Here is an 18,905-nt window from a genome sequence, read left to right as displayed (position 1 = left end):
GCTGTGGAGTGGGCATGGAGGCTGCTGGGTGCTTGGGGATCCCTTTTTTCAGGCTGGTTGCTGGCACACGTGCTCTGAGCCAGGCTCCCTGGGCACTGCCTACGTGGCTGTGACCAGCTCTGAGCCTGGAAGGGACCTGCCAGGGTTCCTTGGAGCAGGATTTCTAGACTATGGTTGGAGAAATGCTATGCAGTCTTGCAGGGTGCTGTGACAGCCCTTAAGGGGGGTTTGTTGTCCTCAGTGTAAGCAGGTGCTTGTAGGGCCCTTCATATCACACAGAGCCACATGGCTGTTGGTCCTGCTTCCCCACAGTGCTTGGGGCAGCCCCGTGGGCTCTGGGGCTCAGCTGGGGCAAGGGCTCGGTGGGAGCATGGCCCAGGGCTCCCAGTCAGTGTGCAAGCACCATTGTTTTGACACTGAGGCATATGGCACCATCAGAAACGGCAAAAAGAAATCTCACAGCAGATGCTGTGAAGGCAGAAAGCTGGCAACAGCCAGGCAGGCCTGCAAAATGCCTGCTTCTACAGCACCGAAAAGTGAGCATGAGCTTGTGGGGCTGGTTCTGTGCACAGTGAGGTGCTGGGACTGTGCACATGGGGTATGGAGCAGAGCTGGATTGCTTGACCTGGAGTAGTGCTGGGGTCCCCCTCTCAAGCAGGGGCATATTTTGGGAGCAGACAGCTTTTCTTGCTGCTTCTTGCATCCCAAGTCCACGAGTTGCACTGCAGCCTGGTTGTTCCTCCATCTGACAGTACTGTGCTCTGGGCAGGGTCTGGCTGTGTGTTCAGGTGGATGGGCTGTATTGGCTCCCTGCAGCACTGAGCAGCATGAGATGAAGCATTCCTTAGAGCTTAGTTCTGACTCATTCCAGATGACTTTTCAGGAGCAGAGGACTTGACCCAATGGCAGAGGTGTCCCTTTGACATCTCCAGCTTGACAGAAGCGGTGCAGTGTGGCTGTGTACACCCCAAAACTTCCCCCCATGGATGCAGCCCCAGTGCATCCCTTGGTGGGGGCACACACATGCACCAGCCCTTCCTTCCCTGTGTTAGCAGAGGGAATGCTGCCTTGTATAAATTTACATACAACTTGGCAAAATGTATGTTTGTGTCATTTCTGCAAGAGCAGCAGCCGGCTCTGCTGCTTGCACATTGTGGTGGTAATAGAGGTGTTTGAGTTATAGTGAAACTTATTTCATTTTACAGCTCCTACAGCGTTAACAGATGTACAGGCGTCTGATCCAATCATGCAGCAAGAGATTTTGGGGCCAGTTCTTCCAGTTTTGACAGTATGTAAGCTAGGAGCAGCCATACATTTTACAAACAAGAATAAACGACCCTTAGCAACATATGTCTCTGCTGGCAGTTCCAACGTACTCATAAATAAGGAACCCTGCTAGGCAGGAATGTGTCTGGGCTCTGCAGACGGTCAGCACGGACACAGCATCTGCCTTTCTCCCACTATATTAATGAGGTGCAGGCACTGGAATCCCTAGGTTGCATGGCCACGTTTGCTGGGTGGGATTGAAGGACTTTGAAAAAGCAAGCCCAGCACTAACACTTTACTAGTTTTAAAGCCTGTATTTAATTGCAATGATTCTTTGCTCACCTGTGCCTTCTCTTGCTAGGCTCTCAGGCATTCCTGCCTGCTGTCCTAAGTGCCATCAGCTGCCAGCTGGGCCACACTAGAAGCTGGTGCAAAAGCTCCTGTATGCAGCATAACGGCCAGCAGCCCCTTTGATACAGGCAGGTGCTGTACAACCTGGTGCTGAAGCACTGGGCAAACACTGCAGGCTGAAAACTCACCAAAAGCAAAGTGTGGTGTCTGTGGAGCTCAGCTTTGCTGAGCTGTAGCTGCCCACGTGGCTGGGATTGCTCTCAGCCTGAGTTCTCCCAGTTTCTGAAGTTGAGCCCTATGCCTGCTTATCTGGAGAACAGAGGCACCTCACACACCAGCATCCCTCAGCTTCAGCCGTGCAGAAACAATTGCACAGACCTGTTAGGGTACAAAGAGAGAGCTGGAAGCTGAGTGAACCCTAATAAATTTAATCTCTACATCGTCTAAGAGCGTGGTAGCTAAATTTATTCCTCCTTGCACTCAAAGCAATGCTAGCTTTGGTCCCAAAACAGTAGTGAGATTTCTTCCCCCCAGTTGGAAAAAAAAAAAAGAAAATACTATAAATCCATCCTGGAGCTGATTTATATAGCATTCATGAAGAATTTATACTGCAAAGGATTTTATTCAATTAAACTTGAAAAGCCTGGAGATTCTTAAGGTTCAGTAGTGATCACCGAGACAGAGCTATCATAAAACTGGATGGACTGTCTGGAGCAGGCATTGAGAAAATGTCTGATGTGACATTGAGCTGACGGTACAGTCCAAATCAAGAGCATTTGTCACTGGGATGTGATACAGGCTAAGGTTTGGAAAATTACTCTGTGAAAAATGTGCATTAACAATAGCCATGAAATATGTGTTTCAAAAGAAAAAAGGTGAATAATGAGACGGCGGTGTCTGTTAGTGCTGGGTGTTCTTCACACTGACCCCCTTCTGATTAAGAGGTTAACACAAAAGCCAGAGTCTCTTTTGGGGAGCAACTTCAAAGTTGTTCCTACTTAAAATAATGGAACAGTGGAAACTGCGTGACTTCAAAGCTCCCACCACCAAGAGTGCCACCCTTACAGCAGGACAAGCACCCTTAACCTGTGCAATCACCTCGCAGCCCCCTGCCCTGTGATGCTCTTCCTTACAAGCAGACTGAAACCAACGTGGCTCACACACATCCTTCCAGATTACCAAGCTGTAAAAGACTTGGACTTCAACTGTAATGCCTGGCTATTCTGTATACAGAGCGAGTAGCAGGGTGTTAATGCATTCACTTGGCTGTAACACACTTGTTTACACACTGAGTATGTTTTTTGGCAGTCCAATCCATCAGGAAGCTGAAAAAGCTTCCAAAAGAGCCTAACATTCCTGAATTTTAGTTTGCTCTGTATCATGTAAATTGATACCATTACATTTGCCAAAAAGGGCAAGTGAAGAAACAATGCAACAAAGCGTGCAGCTGTTCTGCGAGATGAAGCCTTCAGCTGACCTTGATGAGCTCCAACAGAGGATGTCTTCTGTGTTGGAAATACTGCTGTGATGTTTGCAGCCAGCATCTCCAAGCTTTAGGACACCTTCCAATGCCCTCTGCTGAATGCTCCATGGGAGTGAAGCTCCTCAGAACGTTCATAGGTCTGAGATATGAACACCTGTAGCTACTGGCCTCTTGCTTTCACCTCTCACTGCATCAGCTGAAGCTCCAGGCCCCTCATCACAACCCCAAGCTGGTCTCAAGGGGTCTCTGTGTGCTGGGAGGGGCAGCCCTGCAGGGACTCAACCCCAGCTAACTAAGCAGATCTTGCCTGCACACGACCTGTAGGATTTGGCCCTTCCTCTTTTAATCCTGTCCTACACAAGCATGTTCCTGGCAGAGGATGCGTGGGATTGCCAGCACAGACACATTTTTCACGTGCATAAAGAGAGACAGCCACAGCCAAAGAATTCTAAGTGTGTTCCTGTAAATCTACACAGCTCAGCTTCAGCTAGAGCTGATGGATTGAAAGCAACTTAAAAAAGAAAAGCAAGCTGGGCTCAGTATTAAAGCATGACAGTTAAGGGCCCTTTGGTACAAGTAAATCACATTTATTATTTCAAAGCTTGTGGACAGAGTTCCTGAATCTCAGCACAGTACCTGTTCTGTATGAGCATTATGACTTACAAAGGAAAGCTGATTGTTTTCTTTTCTTCATACCTCAGAGCCCTGTCAAAGTCTTTCCACAGAACCTGCTGCTGCCCAGGGAAATTAGGACAACTCCAGAAATCAGCTGGAGTTATTGGAAGTCTCACCTCTGCTCCAGGGCAAAGAGTAATTCTGAAACCAACACCACTGTGTTACTGAGAAGCCTAGTGAACAGAACAGCTGTGTTCCTTACAACATTTATGAACAAGGTCCTGATCATGTTCACTGGAAGTCTTTGGCAGCTCACATTCCCAATTCAGGCTTGCTCTCTTTCCCATCCATGCCTGGGGAAAGCACTCTGCTGGATTTAATTTTCCAAGATCTACAACACAAACATCCCATTCCAGTTATGGTTCTGGCTTTGTATATATTTTCTCTTCCTTCCCTTCCTTCATTGCAGCATAACGTGCCAAAACGAAGAGGTAGTCGCTCAGTCTGTAAACCAAGGGAAGAGCAATGAAACTGCCACTCACATCAGGTGTAACCAGCAGCACGCAGCTGTGCAACAAAGCACGTTACAGCAAAGAACTGGAAGTAAAGCAAGGCAGAAAATCCACGCAAGAGGTGACTGCAGTCTTGAAGCAGAAAGTTAACTGGCTGCCCCCTCAGCACCCCAGTAGTCCCTGCACACACTTACAAGGCCATGCAACAATACTTCTTAAAAAGCTGCTTCTTCAGATTTCAAAATCTAGAAGGTAAACTCCTTGAAAGGTGAAGCCCCACAGTTTTACAATGAGTGAGGGAACAACACCAAGCAAGCTTCAGCAGTACAGAAAAAGGAGATGGATTTCTTTACCTGTTTAAATATTTGGCCACGTTTGGATCTGCTTCCCCTGCTTGTACTAGAGGAACCACACTAGGCAAGAAAAGGAGTTGCAGTTTATTTATCTGGCTAGCTGTGAGCATTCTGGAGCATCAGACCTCACCACATTCTGCCTGTCAGCATGCCAGCTTTCATACCTTCTCACCTACAAAGTATACGTAGCAAACAGGATACTAGCTGAAAACAGATGCATCTCTACACAAACCTGTCCTTTCTGAAGTTCTTGGCTCATATGAACCAGTCCAGGGGAGGAAAGAGAGATTTAGGTTTTTTTGCTGACTGCACTCTAGGAATTTGACTAACACAACCATGCAGAGCTGAGTGCAGAACAGCTATGGTCAGTTGCTCTGGTTGTGACAATTTGCTCTTGTTGTAACAGTATGATCACCTTCTGTCCATTTTGTTCAGTTACACTAACAGCCAACACTCACCACCTCTCAGCTCTGCGACAGACAGCTCGGGAAAAATGGAGAGCAGCACTGCTTTTACCTCCTGACTGAAACAACAATGAAACAGCACATCAGTGTCTGCTAACAACAGGTAACCATGCACCTTACTGTATAATTGCAGCAAAGCTTATCACATCTCACTCACGCACAACTAAATGCTGCATTATGTGGCAGAAGGATGGAGAAATTTAACTTGACCTTCTCTCTGCTTTCCTTGGTATTTGTCCACACAAAAAAAACAGCTTCACAAGCTGTTTTCCCCCAGCTCCCAAGGCAAACAGTAAAGCAGATCTACCCTAACAAGGCCAGCCTTCTCCTGTCAGTGAGTGGCATAAGCAGTACCTACTGGCAAGATGAAAGCTCTAAGCGGAGGAAGCTGCTCTGAATATCTGTCAATCCACTTCTCCAGCTCCAGAACAGGCTCCTCACTAAAAGATGTTCTTTCTACAGAGAGAAAAGAAAAGTCAGCTACAAGAAATGCAGGAGTCATTCAGCCTACAGATAGGGCTCTACTTTCATGTTTCTTAGACCAGCAAATCTTGAGAACACATTCGAAAAAAAATCATCTTGCTGGAGCAAGTCCAGCTCCCCATTCGGCAGCTGTGGCTGCGTGTCAATTTTGGGGCAGTGCCCCAGGGCAGCTTACACTCGGTCACACAGATGCAGCAGCAGCAGCTTGTGAGACCACGTGCTGCTCATTCAGCACCCACACACATGGTGTGGAGCAGCCTTTGGGCAGCTCTGATCACCACCCGCTGGGAGAGCCTCCCCATCGCCAGTGTGAGATGCACTGGATGCAAGACCTGTTAGCCCAGGAAAGGACCTCTGAGGCTTACTTAAGTGAGCTTCCCTGGCTGAGGAGAGAGGTGTTGCGATGTTGGAGCCCACATCCTGCAGCATACACTGGACCTAGATGTGGCAATCGAGACAAAAACAAGAAGTGCTTCCATTATCCCTTGATGCTCCAGTACAACCGCAGCGAGCTCTGGGAGGCGACAGCTGGTTGTGCTGATTAAAGAAGATCCTACCCTTGTTGTTCATCATCCCCAGCCTGCTGGCAGGAGGGATCAGATAAGTGCTCCCTAATTGCTTTATGAGAAGCCAGATTACCACGTGCACTCGTTTTCACTGGCACATTAAGCCACCCTGGCTGACTGTGCAGAGAGCAGGCCAGGATGTGCTCATATAATCCCTTTGCTGGTAGAACACCAAAGCAGTAACCTCTGAAGGAAAAGCAGTGACAAACAGTTGGAGACAACGCTGGCTTGATGGCACAGCTGTTTCCAAAAGGAGCATCTCTCCATTACATGAGATATTTCAGAGGCAACTTAGTAAAGTTTTGTAAGATCTCTAATTAGCTTCTTTTGAGTTCCTCTCCATAGCAAAGCTCATTAGTATAACCCACACACTGCAACAGTGGGAGCTGTCTCCCACCATCACGCCCACATGGTTACATCCCCATTTCAAAACTGAGGCTACATGAAAAACTAAACTCATGCCTGTGACTGCACAGAGGAACAGATCTGGGTACACGCTGTCAGAATCACAGAATCACCAAGGTTGGAAAGGACCTACAAGATCATCCAGTCCAACCATCCACCCATCACCAATAGTTCTCGCTAAACCACGTCCCTCAACACAACGTGCAAATGTTCCTTGAACACCTCCAGGGTCGATGCCTTCACCACCTGCCTGGGCAGCCCATTCCAGTGCCTGACCACTCTTTCAGAAAAGTTAGCAGTATTTCCTAATGTCCAGCCTGAATCTCCCCTGGCGCAGCAGAGCAACTGCCCACAACTGACCTACTTGATTTACTACCATCCTTTCTGACTAAAAATGTTTACTCCTTAGAGAGTAATCAATCACGGCACAGAGTCTAGATACTATTTTAACACACAATACTAGGTTAATTCAGTTCCTATGTGTCAACAGGAGTATTTATTTAAGAATACGTGCAGTCAGCACAGTGGGTCAGGCCTATCATCAACACTCACCTTGTGAAGCTGTTCAACAAACGCATGGCCCTTCTCACTGCTCAGCTCGCTAGCAAGCCTGCGAGCAGAGAAGCAGGGTTAGCTGGAAGCAAAGCCACAGCTGTGTGTGTGTTATTCCCTGAGCAACGTGGGCTATCAGGGCTCACCCGATGGCGGAGCTCAGCTCATCCGTCGTCCCCAGAGCTTCAAAGATGCGGTCAGCCTTCGGCCTCCTCTCCCCAGTGAAGGTGCTGGAGAAGCCTTTGAGAAGCGCCCGGGTCGGAGGCGGGCAGCCGTGCGGCGCCCCGTGCTCCCCGCTGCCTGCTCAGCCTTACCTTCATCTCCCGTCCTCGTGTAGATCCTGGGGCTGCGGGCGCTGCGAGGGCCTCGCTCAGGTCTGCGGAGAGACCCAGGGCGTGAGGGCGGCACGGACACCGAGGGGGAAAAGGCGTCGAGGGGCGGGGGGCGTGCAGACCCCGAGGGGGCGCTGAGAGAAGGCCGGGAGCACCCAGGCTTCGAAAGGAGCACAGCGCCGTGGGAAGGCCCAGAGCGACCGAGCCCTGAGGGCACCCTTAGCCCGGCCCCGCGCTCACTCACTCACCCGCCCGCTTTGCAGCTCCGTCCTCGCCCCGCCAGCGCCCACAGCGCCCTGCCCAGCCCGCGCCCCGCCGCCCGTCGCAGCATTCCTCCCGGCCGCCGTAGCCTCCGGTCCCGCTCGGCCCTCGGCCCTCCTCGTCGCCGTCACCCCAGCGCCGCGCCACTCCGCGCCGCCGCTTCCCGATTGGCTGCTCTGAAACCCCGCCCCCGAAAAGAGCTCGGCGATTGGTTCGAGCGAGGCGGGGCGAGGCGCGGCGAAGCCGCTATTGGTTAGCGGCGCCGTCACTCCGCTTGGAGGTCGGCGCGTGGTTGAAGCCGCGGCGGAGCGGGACCCTCGGAGATCGCGGCGTTCTCATCTCGGCGGCGATGCCGGAGCGCGGCCTGCTGGTGTCCGCCCCGGGGAAGGTGATCCTGCACGGCGAGCACGCCGTGGTGCACGGCAAGGTAAGGACCCCGCTGTCCCGGCGCTCCGCGGAGCGGTACGGCCCCGCTGACGGCCCCGCTGACGGCCCCGTCTCTCCCTCAGGCGGCCCTGGCCGTGGCGCTGGGTCTGCGCACCTTCCTGCGGCTGCGGCACGGCGACGGAGAGCGGCTGTGCGTCCGTCTGCCCGGCGTCGGAGTGCGGAGGGAATGGGACGTGGCCGAGCTCCGCGTCCTGCGGGGCCGCATCGCAGGTGGGGCGGCGAGGCATCTCCATCCTCGCGGATGGGGTCGGGGCCGTGGGTGTCCCTGTGCACTGCAGGCGGTGGGAACAGACGGCCTTCGGGGGTCCTTTCCACCTCCGACCGCTGTGTGTAGTGTAGGTGTGGGGCTGAGGGCGTACAGGATGCTCGGGTTGCTTTTGTTTTATCGGGTATCAGGAAAAGGTTCTTCGCCGAGAGGCTTGTAGGTGGAACACGAAGGTAGCTTCTGTTCTTGTAAATACGGCTTTTTCAAGTTGAATAATTTTCTGGTTTCTAAGTGTTGAAATTCTCCCCTGCTTGCCTCCATAGCTGACTTTGATGAATCAAAGTCCCCCAGCGTAGAACAGCTGGATGTGCTGAAAGAGTTTGCTGGAATCGCTGCCGATGCCTCAGCTCCTGACAGCCTTGCAATTCTTGCCTTTCTTTATATGTGTCTGGCTATTTCAGCTAAGTATGGGTAAGGTTGTCTTCTTGCCCCAAAATAAACATGCTGACTTGAGCTTTCATCTTTAATTGCTTCTCTGAAGTCATAGGAAGAAAGCAAATATTTGATGCCAAAGAAGAAATTGAAGGGAATCGTGCTTTATTTAGGCTCTGTGCGCCTCAGGGACTCTTTCAGAGCTCTGAGTTCAGGGGATGGGGTGCCCCAGGCAGGTGGGCTGGGAGTCATCTGCTCCCATTTAAGCACCTGACTTTGAGATGCTTCAGTCATTGTACCCTTCCTGTACAGTCAGCGGAAGCAGATAGACAGACATCTGTTGTGGCTCAGCAGGAGGTTTCATTAGACTAGAAGAATGTCTGTGGAGGTGAGCTGTGAATTCAGTGCCTGGTACCTTTTGTGGGCTGAGTCTGCTTCAAAATTTGAGAATGTGGGGTCACTACAGCTCAGGGCTGTTGTAGCCCAGATAAGTTCAATGGAGAAAGGGGGCACATGGCCACAAATGTGCATGTTTCAGTGTACATCAGCTTCTTGCTCCAGAGGAATGCAATAATACAGCTGTGAGTTTGTATCATGCTTCCAAATCTTTGAAGGAACTCTTTTTGGTGCTGCCCAAGTGCTTAGTTACAAAGTGCCCTCAACAAGCTGTGCTAATCATAGATCCAATTCAGCAAGGCTTTGTTCTAGCACAATGGCTTAGTGAGGCTACTCAGCTGTGCTAACTGAAGCCCCTGTGCCTCGGATGTGTTATGCATGTGCTGATGTTGCCAGTTTTCGCCAGCTTTTCCTGTGATCTGTCCCCATCGGCATCTTTTGCCTTTGAAACGTTTCAAGATGGAATTCGAGGTCACCATTACCACCTGTGTGTTTGTGTTTCAGAGATGTTCCCAGCGTGGACATAGCTGTGTGGTCTGAGCTGCCCACAGGAGCTGGGCTGGGCTCGAGTGCTGCCTATGCTGTGTGCTTGGCGGCAGCACTGCTGCATGCCTGCAGAGCCATCTCCTGCCCTCTGAAGGATGGGGAGGCCACAGCCAGGTAATGCCTCCAAGAAGCCTCCCTTCCTTCAGCATGCACGTTAGGGCTGTGGGAGGTTCTGTTTGTGCCCCATCTTAGCAAATTCCAGTACCTCTCTTGGTCTCTCTGTCCAACTGGTTGTGGTGGTAGGACCCTGAACCCAGCTCCTTTCCCTTCCCCTCCCATTGCTGTCTGTCTTCCCAGCAGCAGAGGTGTGCCCTGCCCAGGGCTCTGTGAATCGTGTTTACAATCCATTCCTTCTGACAAAAGCAGCTGGATGCAGAGATTTGGTGACACTCACACATTCGACTCACTGTTTGCTTTGTAAGATACAGATAGCTTTATTTTGCCATGAAAGTAACACACATTCTTTATAGTGTTAGATAAGTATTTTATTTAAAAAACCTCTCTTTCTTCTCTGTGATCATCTTTTAGGTTTTACTTTGAGTCCTCAAGGAGTCAAGGATTCTTTCTGTCTTTGTTTCCCTGTGTTTTCACACGGATCATTATTTTTTTCCTGCATGTGGTCCATTTCCTTCTGATTTCCTACCTGAATTTTCTCTTTATCAGTGGCTGCTGAAAGGGAATTTCTTTCCCTCCACCCTGCATTGCTTTCCGTTGGAGCTCAGTCTTGAAAAACTGGTCTGCTCTGCTGTGTGTCTAAGGAGGCTCTGTTTAAAGATGCATATCACAGCTGGAGCTGCAGAACCCTCCATTGTTCACTGTCTGCCAGGTGCAACCCTTTATAGCTGCCTTCTGTGGATTTTATGTGGGCCTGAAAGTGAAACAGCAAGCGAGGGGATGGCTGTGTTCTGCTTCAGAACCTGAGCTAGCAGTCTGACCCAGAAACACGTTCCTAAAAGGAGCCATTTGTGAGCTGTGCTCAGGCAAATCTCCCTGTAGTCAGAAATGAAAGGCCAGTTCTGAACCAGACAGCGAGCAGTGTGGATGTCTTCATCCCCTGCTCTCACTTCTTAGCTTCAGCTTGAATACAGCATGCTTTTTTTTTTTCCTTCCAGCTGGCACGCAGAGGGGTGAGAGATGGGGGTGTCAGACTTCAGAAGGTTTTTGCTTAACATGGCAAGAAAAGAACAGCGTGATATAATGACTCCTGTGTAGAGAAGAATCGCAGCCTCTCAAAGAGGATTAAAAACAAGTGGTTTACAGCAAACTGCGCTTCTATTTTGAGGAGTGGTGGTGTGAGCTGTTTTCGTGAATGCTTCGCAGATTAAATGCTGGCAAGTGAAATTAAAGAAGTGTGGAGATGGATGAAGATGTTCAGCTGTGGCCTGGGGAAATGGGGAGCTCTATTAAGAGGTTTCCAGGTTACAGGTGGCTCTCGTGATTTCTGCCCTGCCTTAGCAGTGGTCAGTAACTGTTTCCCTTGTTTAAGGGTGCTTTATGCTTATCTAACATCTGTGCCTCTGTTACGTTGTTCCTGTTTGGGGCCCCGTATCCTAAAAACCTGTTGAACGTGCATTGTCACTGCACCAAACACCAGCTTTGGTCTCAGCAGGACATCACTGCTGCTGGGCTATCTGATGCTCCTATGCATCAGGCCATCCTAACAGCAGCTTGGGATGTGTGTGTGGGCTGCAGAGCCCGAGTGTTACAGCAGAGTGCAGGGTGCCAGCTGGATCCCTGGGGCTGGGTTTGAGGGGTTCGTTTATGGCAGAGTCAGAGGCAGGGTTAGAAACCTGCTGAATTCTGGGCTGTGTTTGTGTGGGTGCTGCCTTGCACAGGCAGGCCCAGAGCTGTAGGCTTTTGAGAAGATATTGTGGTGACGCTGCAGCCAACGAGGGCTTGGTAACTGGCAGCTCTGTGTTTGCTTTTTGTGCTGCTGCAGCCTGTTAATTAGTATGTTCAGTCAGGGGCCTTGATCCTTGCTGAGTGTGACCCAGCACCAAGCCCTTTGTGCCAGCATTTAAACTCTCAAAGCACTTACCAACGTGTGACTGCTTTTAAGGCAACAGAAAGCCCTGTTCCTGTGTTTTTAGCATAACACCTCGAGGTTCAGCATTTGGTTCCCTTTTGTGTTGTAAGTGCCAGCACCCAGCGTGCCACAAAGTGTTAGGAGTTAATCCCTAAAAATCAAAGTCTTTGCTGGAGCTACTAAATCAGTCCTAACAGCATCTTTTGACCCAATTTGTGAGGCTTCTGCAGCTGAGCAGCTGGCAATTAGAGACTGGAGTTACACGTGTGAAATGCAACTACTAGGGCTCTCTTGCTGCATTTGCTGTCTTGTGTGTCAGCAAGCAGGATCTCAGGCCAAGGTGTGTGGGAGCAATGTCAGGGGGTGGGGATGGGTCTGGGCTTGCATTGATGTGCTTCTTTCTGTCACTCCTTGTGTGCTGGTTTTGGTTGTGTGTTTGAGTCTTTTTCTTGCCTTCCAGGTGGACAGAAGAAGAGATGAGACTGATCAACAGCTGGGCCTTCCAGGGGGAGCGTGTGATCCACGGCAATCCCTCGGGTGTGGATAATGCTGTTGGTACTTGGGGTACGTGTGTTTGCTGCTCCCCAGCACAGGGCTCTGAGGTGGTGGAGCACCTGCCACATTTCTGTTCTCTGCTGCAAACTGTGTGTCAGCTGTGGAAGGCAGTGAGCAGACAACATGAGCTGCAGTTCTGCAGATAATAAGACTTGTTTGAGGTTGCTGCAGGAAAGCTGGGTAGAACAAGCTGCTCACTGCACCAAGGGAGGGCAGAGGGAGCAGAAACTCCCAAAGATCTCCATTTGGACCCTTCTCTGTTGGTTTATCCCAGCTGTAGGCTGGGCCTGGGGTGTTGCTGCATTCCCTGGCCAGAGGTCCTGCTGCAAAGTACTGGAACTTAAACATTCTGCTGTGAGCAGAGAAGTGTAATCCTGTCCCAAAAATAATGCAGGAGAAAAATGCTGTCAGACAGCTGTCATTTACCTTCAATTAGTAGAGACTTCCAAGTGTTTTGGAAGTGTCTGTGGAGATTTTCTTGTAATAATCATTCTAATGAGACCTAATCTCAATGCCTTGGTGAAAGCAGGAGCCAAGAGAGAGATTCCTTCCGGACGGTGGAATTCCACACTGCTGACATGAGTGCACACACTCAGTCTGATCTGAAACCCAGTGCTTGGCTCTGCCCCAGGGAATCGCTGCTCGATTCTCCGGTGAAGATTTAATGCTGGCCAAACTCTTTGCCTTTAAATAATAATAATAATAATAAATACTAAATTAATGCAGTTCTGGAGTAGAGGAGAGCAAAGGGAAAAGCTCTGGGTTAACTGCGTCCAGCCAGACCCTCTCATTAAGTCAGCAGGGTTAGGCAGATTCATGCTGTCTGAGAACATGGTTCATTTAGCTGGTGTTTCTTGCAATTACTGTCATATGCTCTGGGTGAGGTTCTGAAGATGAAAGACCTTCTGTCTCTTACGGCGCTGCGTTATCTCTCGGCTCGCTGTGTACTCAGACAATGCATGTGTTTTACTTTAGGTGGAGCCCTGAGATACCAATCAGGAAAGATCACATCATTAAAAAGGTAATATTGGAGTTTAAAAATAACACTTGCATACGGTGGGTGGAATATGTCAAAAACGTATAGGGTGGATGTTACATTGTGGGAGATTGATGAGAGATTGCTGGCAGTGTCGTGGAAGGGCAGCCAGAACTTGCTGTGGGTGTGGGTAGCTTGAGTGTTGTCTTGGTTTGGGGTGGATGAGAACAATGAAATGTTTGGTCATTATCTGACATAAGATGAACACAGCACAAAGGATCAATATTAATTTCATGGCATTATGGGCAGCAGGAACGGATCTGCTCCTGGCAGCAAATGACATTGTGGGGAGGGGGAACTTCTGCTTACCTGGTGACAGGACTGTGTGAAAACCAAGCTGCAGAGAGCAAGTCCAGGTCCTGGATCTTCCCTCTGCCTCCTGCCAACCAAGTATAATCGGGCTCCATTAAAATCTTTCACAGTGCATGAAATTGCTCTATTAGCACTTAATGGCTACTGCTGGCTGGTCTCACAGATAGCATTTTGAAGAGAATTTTTACTTGAAAAACACAAATTTCACTAACTACATCACAGTCCTGTTTACGACACTGGTACAGTTGCTCATTGTAACTAAGAGTAAGGAGTCTGAACCCAGCCAGCACTTGAGTACCTGCTTAACTTTCCACAAACTGATGGACTCCTTGTCTTGGGTGTGTTACTCAGATGGGACTTATGGGGTGGGGTGTGAAGCAGCTGTCTGATGGGCAGCTGCTGGGGTACAGGGAAGGGAAAAAGGCTGGGGATGGATGTCTTGTTGCTTGCAGGGTGCCGACGCTGAGGATCTTGCTGACCAACACAAAAGTCCCACGAAGCACCAAGGTCCTGGTGGCTGGGGTCAAGGAGAAGATCCTGAAGGTGCAGTGTCCACGTGGCTGCAGGGTTGGGTGTGTGTGGTGAGCTGGTGTGAGGACATAACCCTGTGAGCTCAGATCTTGTGCAGGGCTCACAGGAGCACTTGTGAACTTTCTCATGCTTGCTGCATTCCTGCTTGCTCCTCTCTTACATGCAGATCCTCTGGGAGCAAGAGTTCAGCTTCCTTCTTTCTAGAATTAGCAGGGCTTGCTGCAAAAATCACAGTCTTGCAACCAAATAATAGCTCCTTCCTCTGGTTTCTGCAGGTGTGAGCTACTTAGCATCAGCCTGCTCTGCACTGGGCTTTTCTGTCAATGAATAGCACTGAATGGGGAAGGAATTGTTCAGCTCCACAAGACCAGGGCTGGTTTTATCACAGTGGCATTAGGTCGAGTGAGCAGTCTGCTCACATCTCTCCTTTCCTGCTTCTCAGTTCCCTGCTATAATGAACCCCGTGCTGGACTCCATCGATGCAATTTCCCAGGAGTGCCAAAGTGTTCTGGAAGCGATGCCTACAAATCCATCACCAGAGTATTACCCTGTGCTGGAGGTAAGGGGCTTGTTCACCAGTATTTTTAGACACTGTTACTGTTGAACATCAAAATGTCATTTAAAGAACATTAGGTCTAAGAAAGAATTTGATAGCAGGAAATGTTCAGGTCACAGTGAAACTGTGGTCTCTGTGTGATGCTTTTAATGCCCTTCTGCGAGTCAAGGGACAAAATGCTGCTCATACCTCTCTGCAGCAGTGCACGGGGATGGAGCGTCTCTGCTTTGGGGATTTAGAGCCATAGAGGTTTTGTTTCCATTTGCTAAGAAATGGGAGGTGTTTGGCCTTGAGATACTGCCTCCCCCCAGTGCAGCCAGACACAGTGGCTCTGGCAGGCGCTGTGCAGTCATTGCTCTGTCACTGCCAGGTCTGGAGCAAAAGCAGAGAGCCAGGAGCCACTGGTTTGTGATGGACTGGTTACGAGCCAGCTCCCATCGCTCACCACTCATCCTGGCTCCAGAGAATAACAAACGAAACGATGGCCAGAGCTGACCTGACGTTGATGCATGAGGTGCATACAAAGATCTGCATTTGTCTTGGCTTTGTTTGAAGGAGGAGAGGCTGCTGTGGTGGGGGGGAGACGCTCTTCCGAGTAGAAGAAGTTTTTTTTGCAGAGCTGAGATTGCAGCATCAATTCCTCCAGCTGCAGGGTGAGGACACGTGGCAGCATCCCAGCTGATGCAAGCCTGGCTTGGACTGGCCAGGGTGCCAGCTGACTTGGATAGGACCCATTTGGTACCAGCCATACAGCTCTTTGACAGCATCTGAATCCTTTGGCTCTCTGAGAGGGTCTCTGCTTGTCTTTGCTGCCACTGGCAGGAATGGCAGGTTGTGCCCTTCCCACACAAGTCAGCGAGCTTCCTGTCCCAGCCCTCCTCAGAGCAGCAGTGCAGAGCTGGTCTGCGTGCAGTCCTTTCCCTCTGTGCTGCATCTCATGCTGCGTGGGGATGAGCTGCTCCTGGGACCTCTTTTTAGCAAAGTCCTGCTCACTTTCTACAAAGAGGACGGTAGGATTTTGGTACCCATTGTGGGGGGATGAAGGCAGAGTTGGGGAGATCCAGAGGCTGTTTAGAGCATGACTTCAGACAGCTCCTCCTCACATTACTTGAGCTGTCAGGAGCGTGGGGCAGAGGAGTGCTTCTGTGGGATGCTCTGAGGTGTGCTTTGAGATCCTTGTATGGAAGGTGCCAGAGAGTCTTGCATACGATGCCTGGGAAGCAGAATTGCAGTGAGCTGGTCCCTGCATTGAATCTGTTGGTTTGTTTCAAGTCTGAAGAGCCCACAGAGACACAGATGATTATATGCAGCATATACATATATATATTTGGCTGCTTCTGAAATAGGCAGTTCTGGACAGCATTGCATTTGAACCATCGAACTAGTCTAGTGTGTCATAAGCTGTCATCTGATTCCTGGCAGACTTTGGATCAGGAGATGACAGGTGTCTTGGATCATCATAGAGAGCGCTGTGCCCTCGCTCAGGCATATAAAGAGGCCTCTGCATGGACGTCTGTCCAACCCAGCACAGAACTTGTGATGTATGCACTCTGCATGCAACTGCCTAATTCATCCCCTTGCAGGTAGAGTCCTCATTCTGCGTGGTGCTGGCATGAGACCCGAGGGCAAGCAGTGTGACTGACACTGCCTGCAGCATCCCTCCCGGCTCACCCAGCACTTTCCTCTGTTCCTCAGCCCCACACCTGTGGCACAGCATGGCTTGTGCCACTCTTGAAAGGTGTGAGGTCCCTCTCGACCCCGCTGTGCTGGGTGCCAGGTTCTGGCAGTGCTGCAAGGCCCCTTGGCTCGTAGCCCAGGGAGGGGGATACCGCATCGCCTCTTCAGCAGTGTCACTTCTGAGTTGGCTGTGTCAGAAGTCCCCTGGATTTAGTTACACTGGATAGATGGCGGCGTGGGGTGACAGGCAGCGATGAGCAGAGCTGGCTTTGTGCCTTTCCCACGGCCAGCAAGGGGCTCGTTCAGTCTCCGGCTCAATGCCCATGTGATGGAGGAGGCAGAGCAGTTGGGAGGTGTCACTGAGCTCTGATTTAGCACCTGAAATAAACATCCACAAGGATTTTCCCTGTCCTAAGTAAGGAGGTCCAGAAGCTGTTGTACCACTGTCACTGTGGTGTGCAGAAGCAGCACAAGTAATGCTGGAGGCAGGGACAGGCAAACAGCACGGGTTCTGGCCTTGACCTTGGTGCCGAGAATGCTGGTGACCAAACTCCCCACAGAAATGAGGTGACTGTGGGTTGGCTGGGAAGAGCAGCTGTCACCGTGCGTGCTCATCCCCCGTGTCTGCAATTGCTTTTAGGAACTGTTTGATATAAACCAGCACCATCTGAATGTCATCGGGGTCGGCCATCCTTCCCTGGACCGCCTGTGCCGGGTGACAGCCTCCCATGGTCTGCACAGCAAGCTGACCGGGGCTGGCGGCGGCGGCTGCGGCATCACCCTGCTGCCACCAGGTCAGTGCTCCCTTCTCACCTCACATGAGGCTGTAAGGGTGCAGTCCTCCCCCTGGCTGCCCGCTCCTGCCCCCGCTGACTCTCTGGCTGCTCTTGCCTTCCTCTTGGCAGATGCCACCCCTCTGGCCGTGGAAGCAGCCAAGCGAGACTTGTGTGCCTGTGGATTTGAATGCTGGGAGACCGACATCGGGGCCCCCGGGGTGACCCTGCACTCCTCCTCGTCTTTAAATGCCGAAGTGCTGCACGCGCTCTCCGAGAGTTAAGCTCCCAGCCCTGGCAGGGCTGAGCTCCCAGCACTGCATCCTCAGAGCGGTGGCTGGCTGTGCCCTGCGTGCTGCTGGGTGCTTCTGCCCAGTGCTGGGGGTGCGGAGCCAAGTTCAGGTCTGGTGTCAGAGGGAGAGGGGGCTGCAGTGAGGATCCAGAAGCGACTGCTTGCACTTGTGCTGGGTTGGAGTCAGACTCTCAACGAAATCCTGGTTTGAATTTACTTACTCAACTGCTGTGCTAATCTCAAGGGGCAGGAGGAGAGGGTCTGGGCTGGATTCCAGCACAGATGATGACACTTTGCTGGGTTCTCCTGCTTCAGATGCATGTGGTGTCTCTTCTCCTCTCCCTCGGCGTCCTGTGCGGGTGTGCAGTCAGGCTGCCGAGGCGGATGTGCAGAGCGCTGTGACATTTTTGGGTGAGAAGTGTCTTGGCAGCTCAGGGCTTGACACTTGGGTCTCTGTTTCTCCTGGATTCCTGTTCACAGTGGAGAGGAAACGTTTAAGTAGAGCTCTTACCTGTTACTAATTAAGACTAAGATAATTAAATTGGAAAAAAAAATGGTAGCGCAACCCTAATGAAATTGTCACTGTTTTCCCCCTTTCCCATAATTTCTGTCTGGGCTGATAAACAGGGTCCTATAGCCAGACTGGTTTCTGCTCATATGCACGAGGTCTGGTTCAAATGTTGGCTGTTCAAGGGGTAATTCCATAGGAGCCAGGTATTAAAGCTGCAGGGGTGGGGGTGCCTTTCTCTTCCAGGGCAGGGATATAAAGAAAAGAAAAGATGAAGTGTGAGAAGTTGAGGTCTACCAGCTGTAGGATCTTGGCATCCTGGTGACCAGGTTTATTTCACTGGTAGGGCATAGAACTGTCTGGTTTTAATAAAGTGATATTTTATACATGCAAAGCGTTCTTTGATAATTATGTTGGCTACAAAAGGGGAAAAAGTACCTTACGCTGCTTCAATAAAAACAGGTTTCAGATGCTGGTTTTCTACATGTCTAATTACAATTCCAATTTGCATCCGAGAACGGCTTTACACTAATCACAAGTCAGAAAGCCTGATAAATAATTTACCATTTCCTAATACAGCCTAATCAATGTGAGTATCTGGATGCGTGTTGCCTCCCTGACTGCTTACATGTGTCTGTAGCTTCTCCTCGTGAGCACAAAGGAATGCCAGATTCTCTGTGAAGAAACTTCGCTTCAAAACAACGTGTCTGGGGTTGATCCTCATTAGGATGCTTTGCTTTCCTTAGAAGGAGGCCTTGCAGCCACAGTAGGCAAAGAACTGAATACAAGTTTCAGTTGCTTTAAATCAGAATTAACACTGGTGATTTCAGCGGATCAACTCTTTAGCCCAGTGCGGTGAAATCCAGCACTCCTGTAGTGTGAAGGGAGCAGCAGTGCAGCCCCTTAGATGTTACCTTGGGCTGTGCCCAGCCTGACTGTGCTGGTGGCACTGCAGCGTGCTGTGAGCTGA

At 50.5% G+C, this 18,905-nt stretch overlaps 2 protein-coding genes across 5 annotated transcripts; one reads left to right on the top strand and one right to left on the bottom strand.

Moving 5' to 3' along the window:
* Positions 1 to 12: 12 nt before the first annotated feature.
* On the bottom strand, positions 13 to 7,790 carry MMAB (metabolism of cobalamin associated B). 4 transcript variants are annotated; one of them, XM_048963698.1, is made up of 9 exons: positions 7,631 to 7,790; positions 7,365 to 7,426; positions 7,197 to 7,290; positions 7,051 to 7,108; positions 5,893 to 5,965; positions 5,403 to 5,500; positions 5,039 to 5,103; positions 4,581 to 4,640; positions 13 to 4,219 (listed from the first exon to the last, which is right to left on the bottom strand). In XM_048963698.1, the coding sequence occupies exons 1-9, from the start codon at positions 7,711 to 7,713 to the stop codon at positions 4,132 to 4,134; spliced, it is 681 nt and encodes a 226-aa protein (XP_048819655.1). In that variant the 5' UTR covers positions 7,714 to 7,790; the 3' UTR covers positions 13 to 4,131. The 4 variants fall into 4 exon arrangements, 3 of the variants coding, with proteins under 3 accessions (XP_048819655.1, XP_048819656.1, XP_048819657.1); XM_048963699.1 differs by having other exon boundaries at positions 13 to 4,752; XR_007380281.1 differs by lacking the exon at positions 13 to 4,219 and having other exon boundaries at positions 4,582 to 4,640; positions 5,399 to 5,500.
* A 122-nt stretch (positions 7,791 to 7,912) lies between these two features.
* Positions 7,913 to 18,416, top strand: MVK (mevalonate kinase). The gene is made up of 10 exons (XM_048964260.1): positions 7,913 to 8,070; positions 8,153 to 8,300; positions 8,619 to 8,766; positions 9,628 to 9,783; positions 12,156 to 12,259; positions 13,226 to 13,271; positions 14,051 to 14,141; positions 14,572 to 14,688; positions 17,003 to 17,156; positions 17,268 to 18,416. The coding sequence occupies exons 1-10, from the start codon at positions 7,993 to 7,995 to the stop codon at positions 17,417 to 17,419; spliced, it is 1,194 nt and encodes a 397-aa protein (XP_048820217.1). The 5' UTR covers positions 7,913 to 7,992; the 3' UTR covers positions 17,420 to 18,416.
* Positions 18,417 to 18,905: the final 489 nt, after the last annotated feature.

The sequence above is a fragment of the Lagopus muta genome, chromosome 17 (genome assembly GCF_023343835.1).
Source record: "Lagopus muta isolate bLagMut1 chromosome 17, bLagMut1 primary, whole genome shotgun sequence".
Taxonomy (NCBI): domain Eukaryota; kingdom Metazoa; phylum Chordata; class Aves; order Galliformes; family Phasianidae; genus Lagopus; species Lagopus muta.
The sequence above is the reverse complement of the archived record's forward strand: the minus strand, read 5'-3'. Positions and strand labels throughout refer to the sequence as shown.

Bases quoted from the DNA above. Each gene is read 5' to 3' on its own strand.
- MMAB (XM_048963698.1), bottom strand. From the start codon at position 7,713: ATGCTGCGACGGGCGGCGGGGCGCGGGCTGGGCAGGGCGCTGTGGGCG. The intron at 5,966-7,050 runs GTGAGTGTTGAT...TGCCACATCTAG, and splicing joins TTGTTGAACAGCTTCACAAG to GTCCAGTGTATGCTGCAGGA. The intron at 5,104-5,402 runs GTAGGTACTGCT...TTGTTGTTTCAG, and splicing joins TTAGAGCTTTCATCTTGCCA to TCAGGAGGTAAAAGCAGTGC.
- MVK (XM_048964260.1), top strand. From the start codon at position 7,993: ATGCCGGAGCGCGGCCTGCTGGTGTCCGCCCCGGGGAAGGTGATCCTG. The intron at 8,767-9,627 runs GTAAGGTTGTCT...TTTGTGTTTCAG, and splicing joins GCTATTTCAGCTAAGTATGG to AGATGTTCCCAGCGTGGACA. The intron at 17,157-17,267 runs GTCAGTGCTCCC...TCCTCTTGGCAG, and splicing joins CATCACCCTGCTGCCACCAG to ATGCCACCCCTCTGGCCGTG.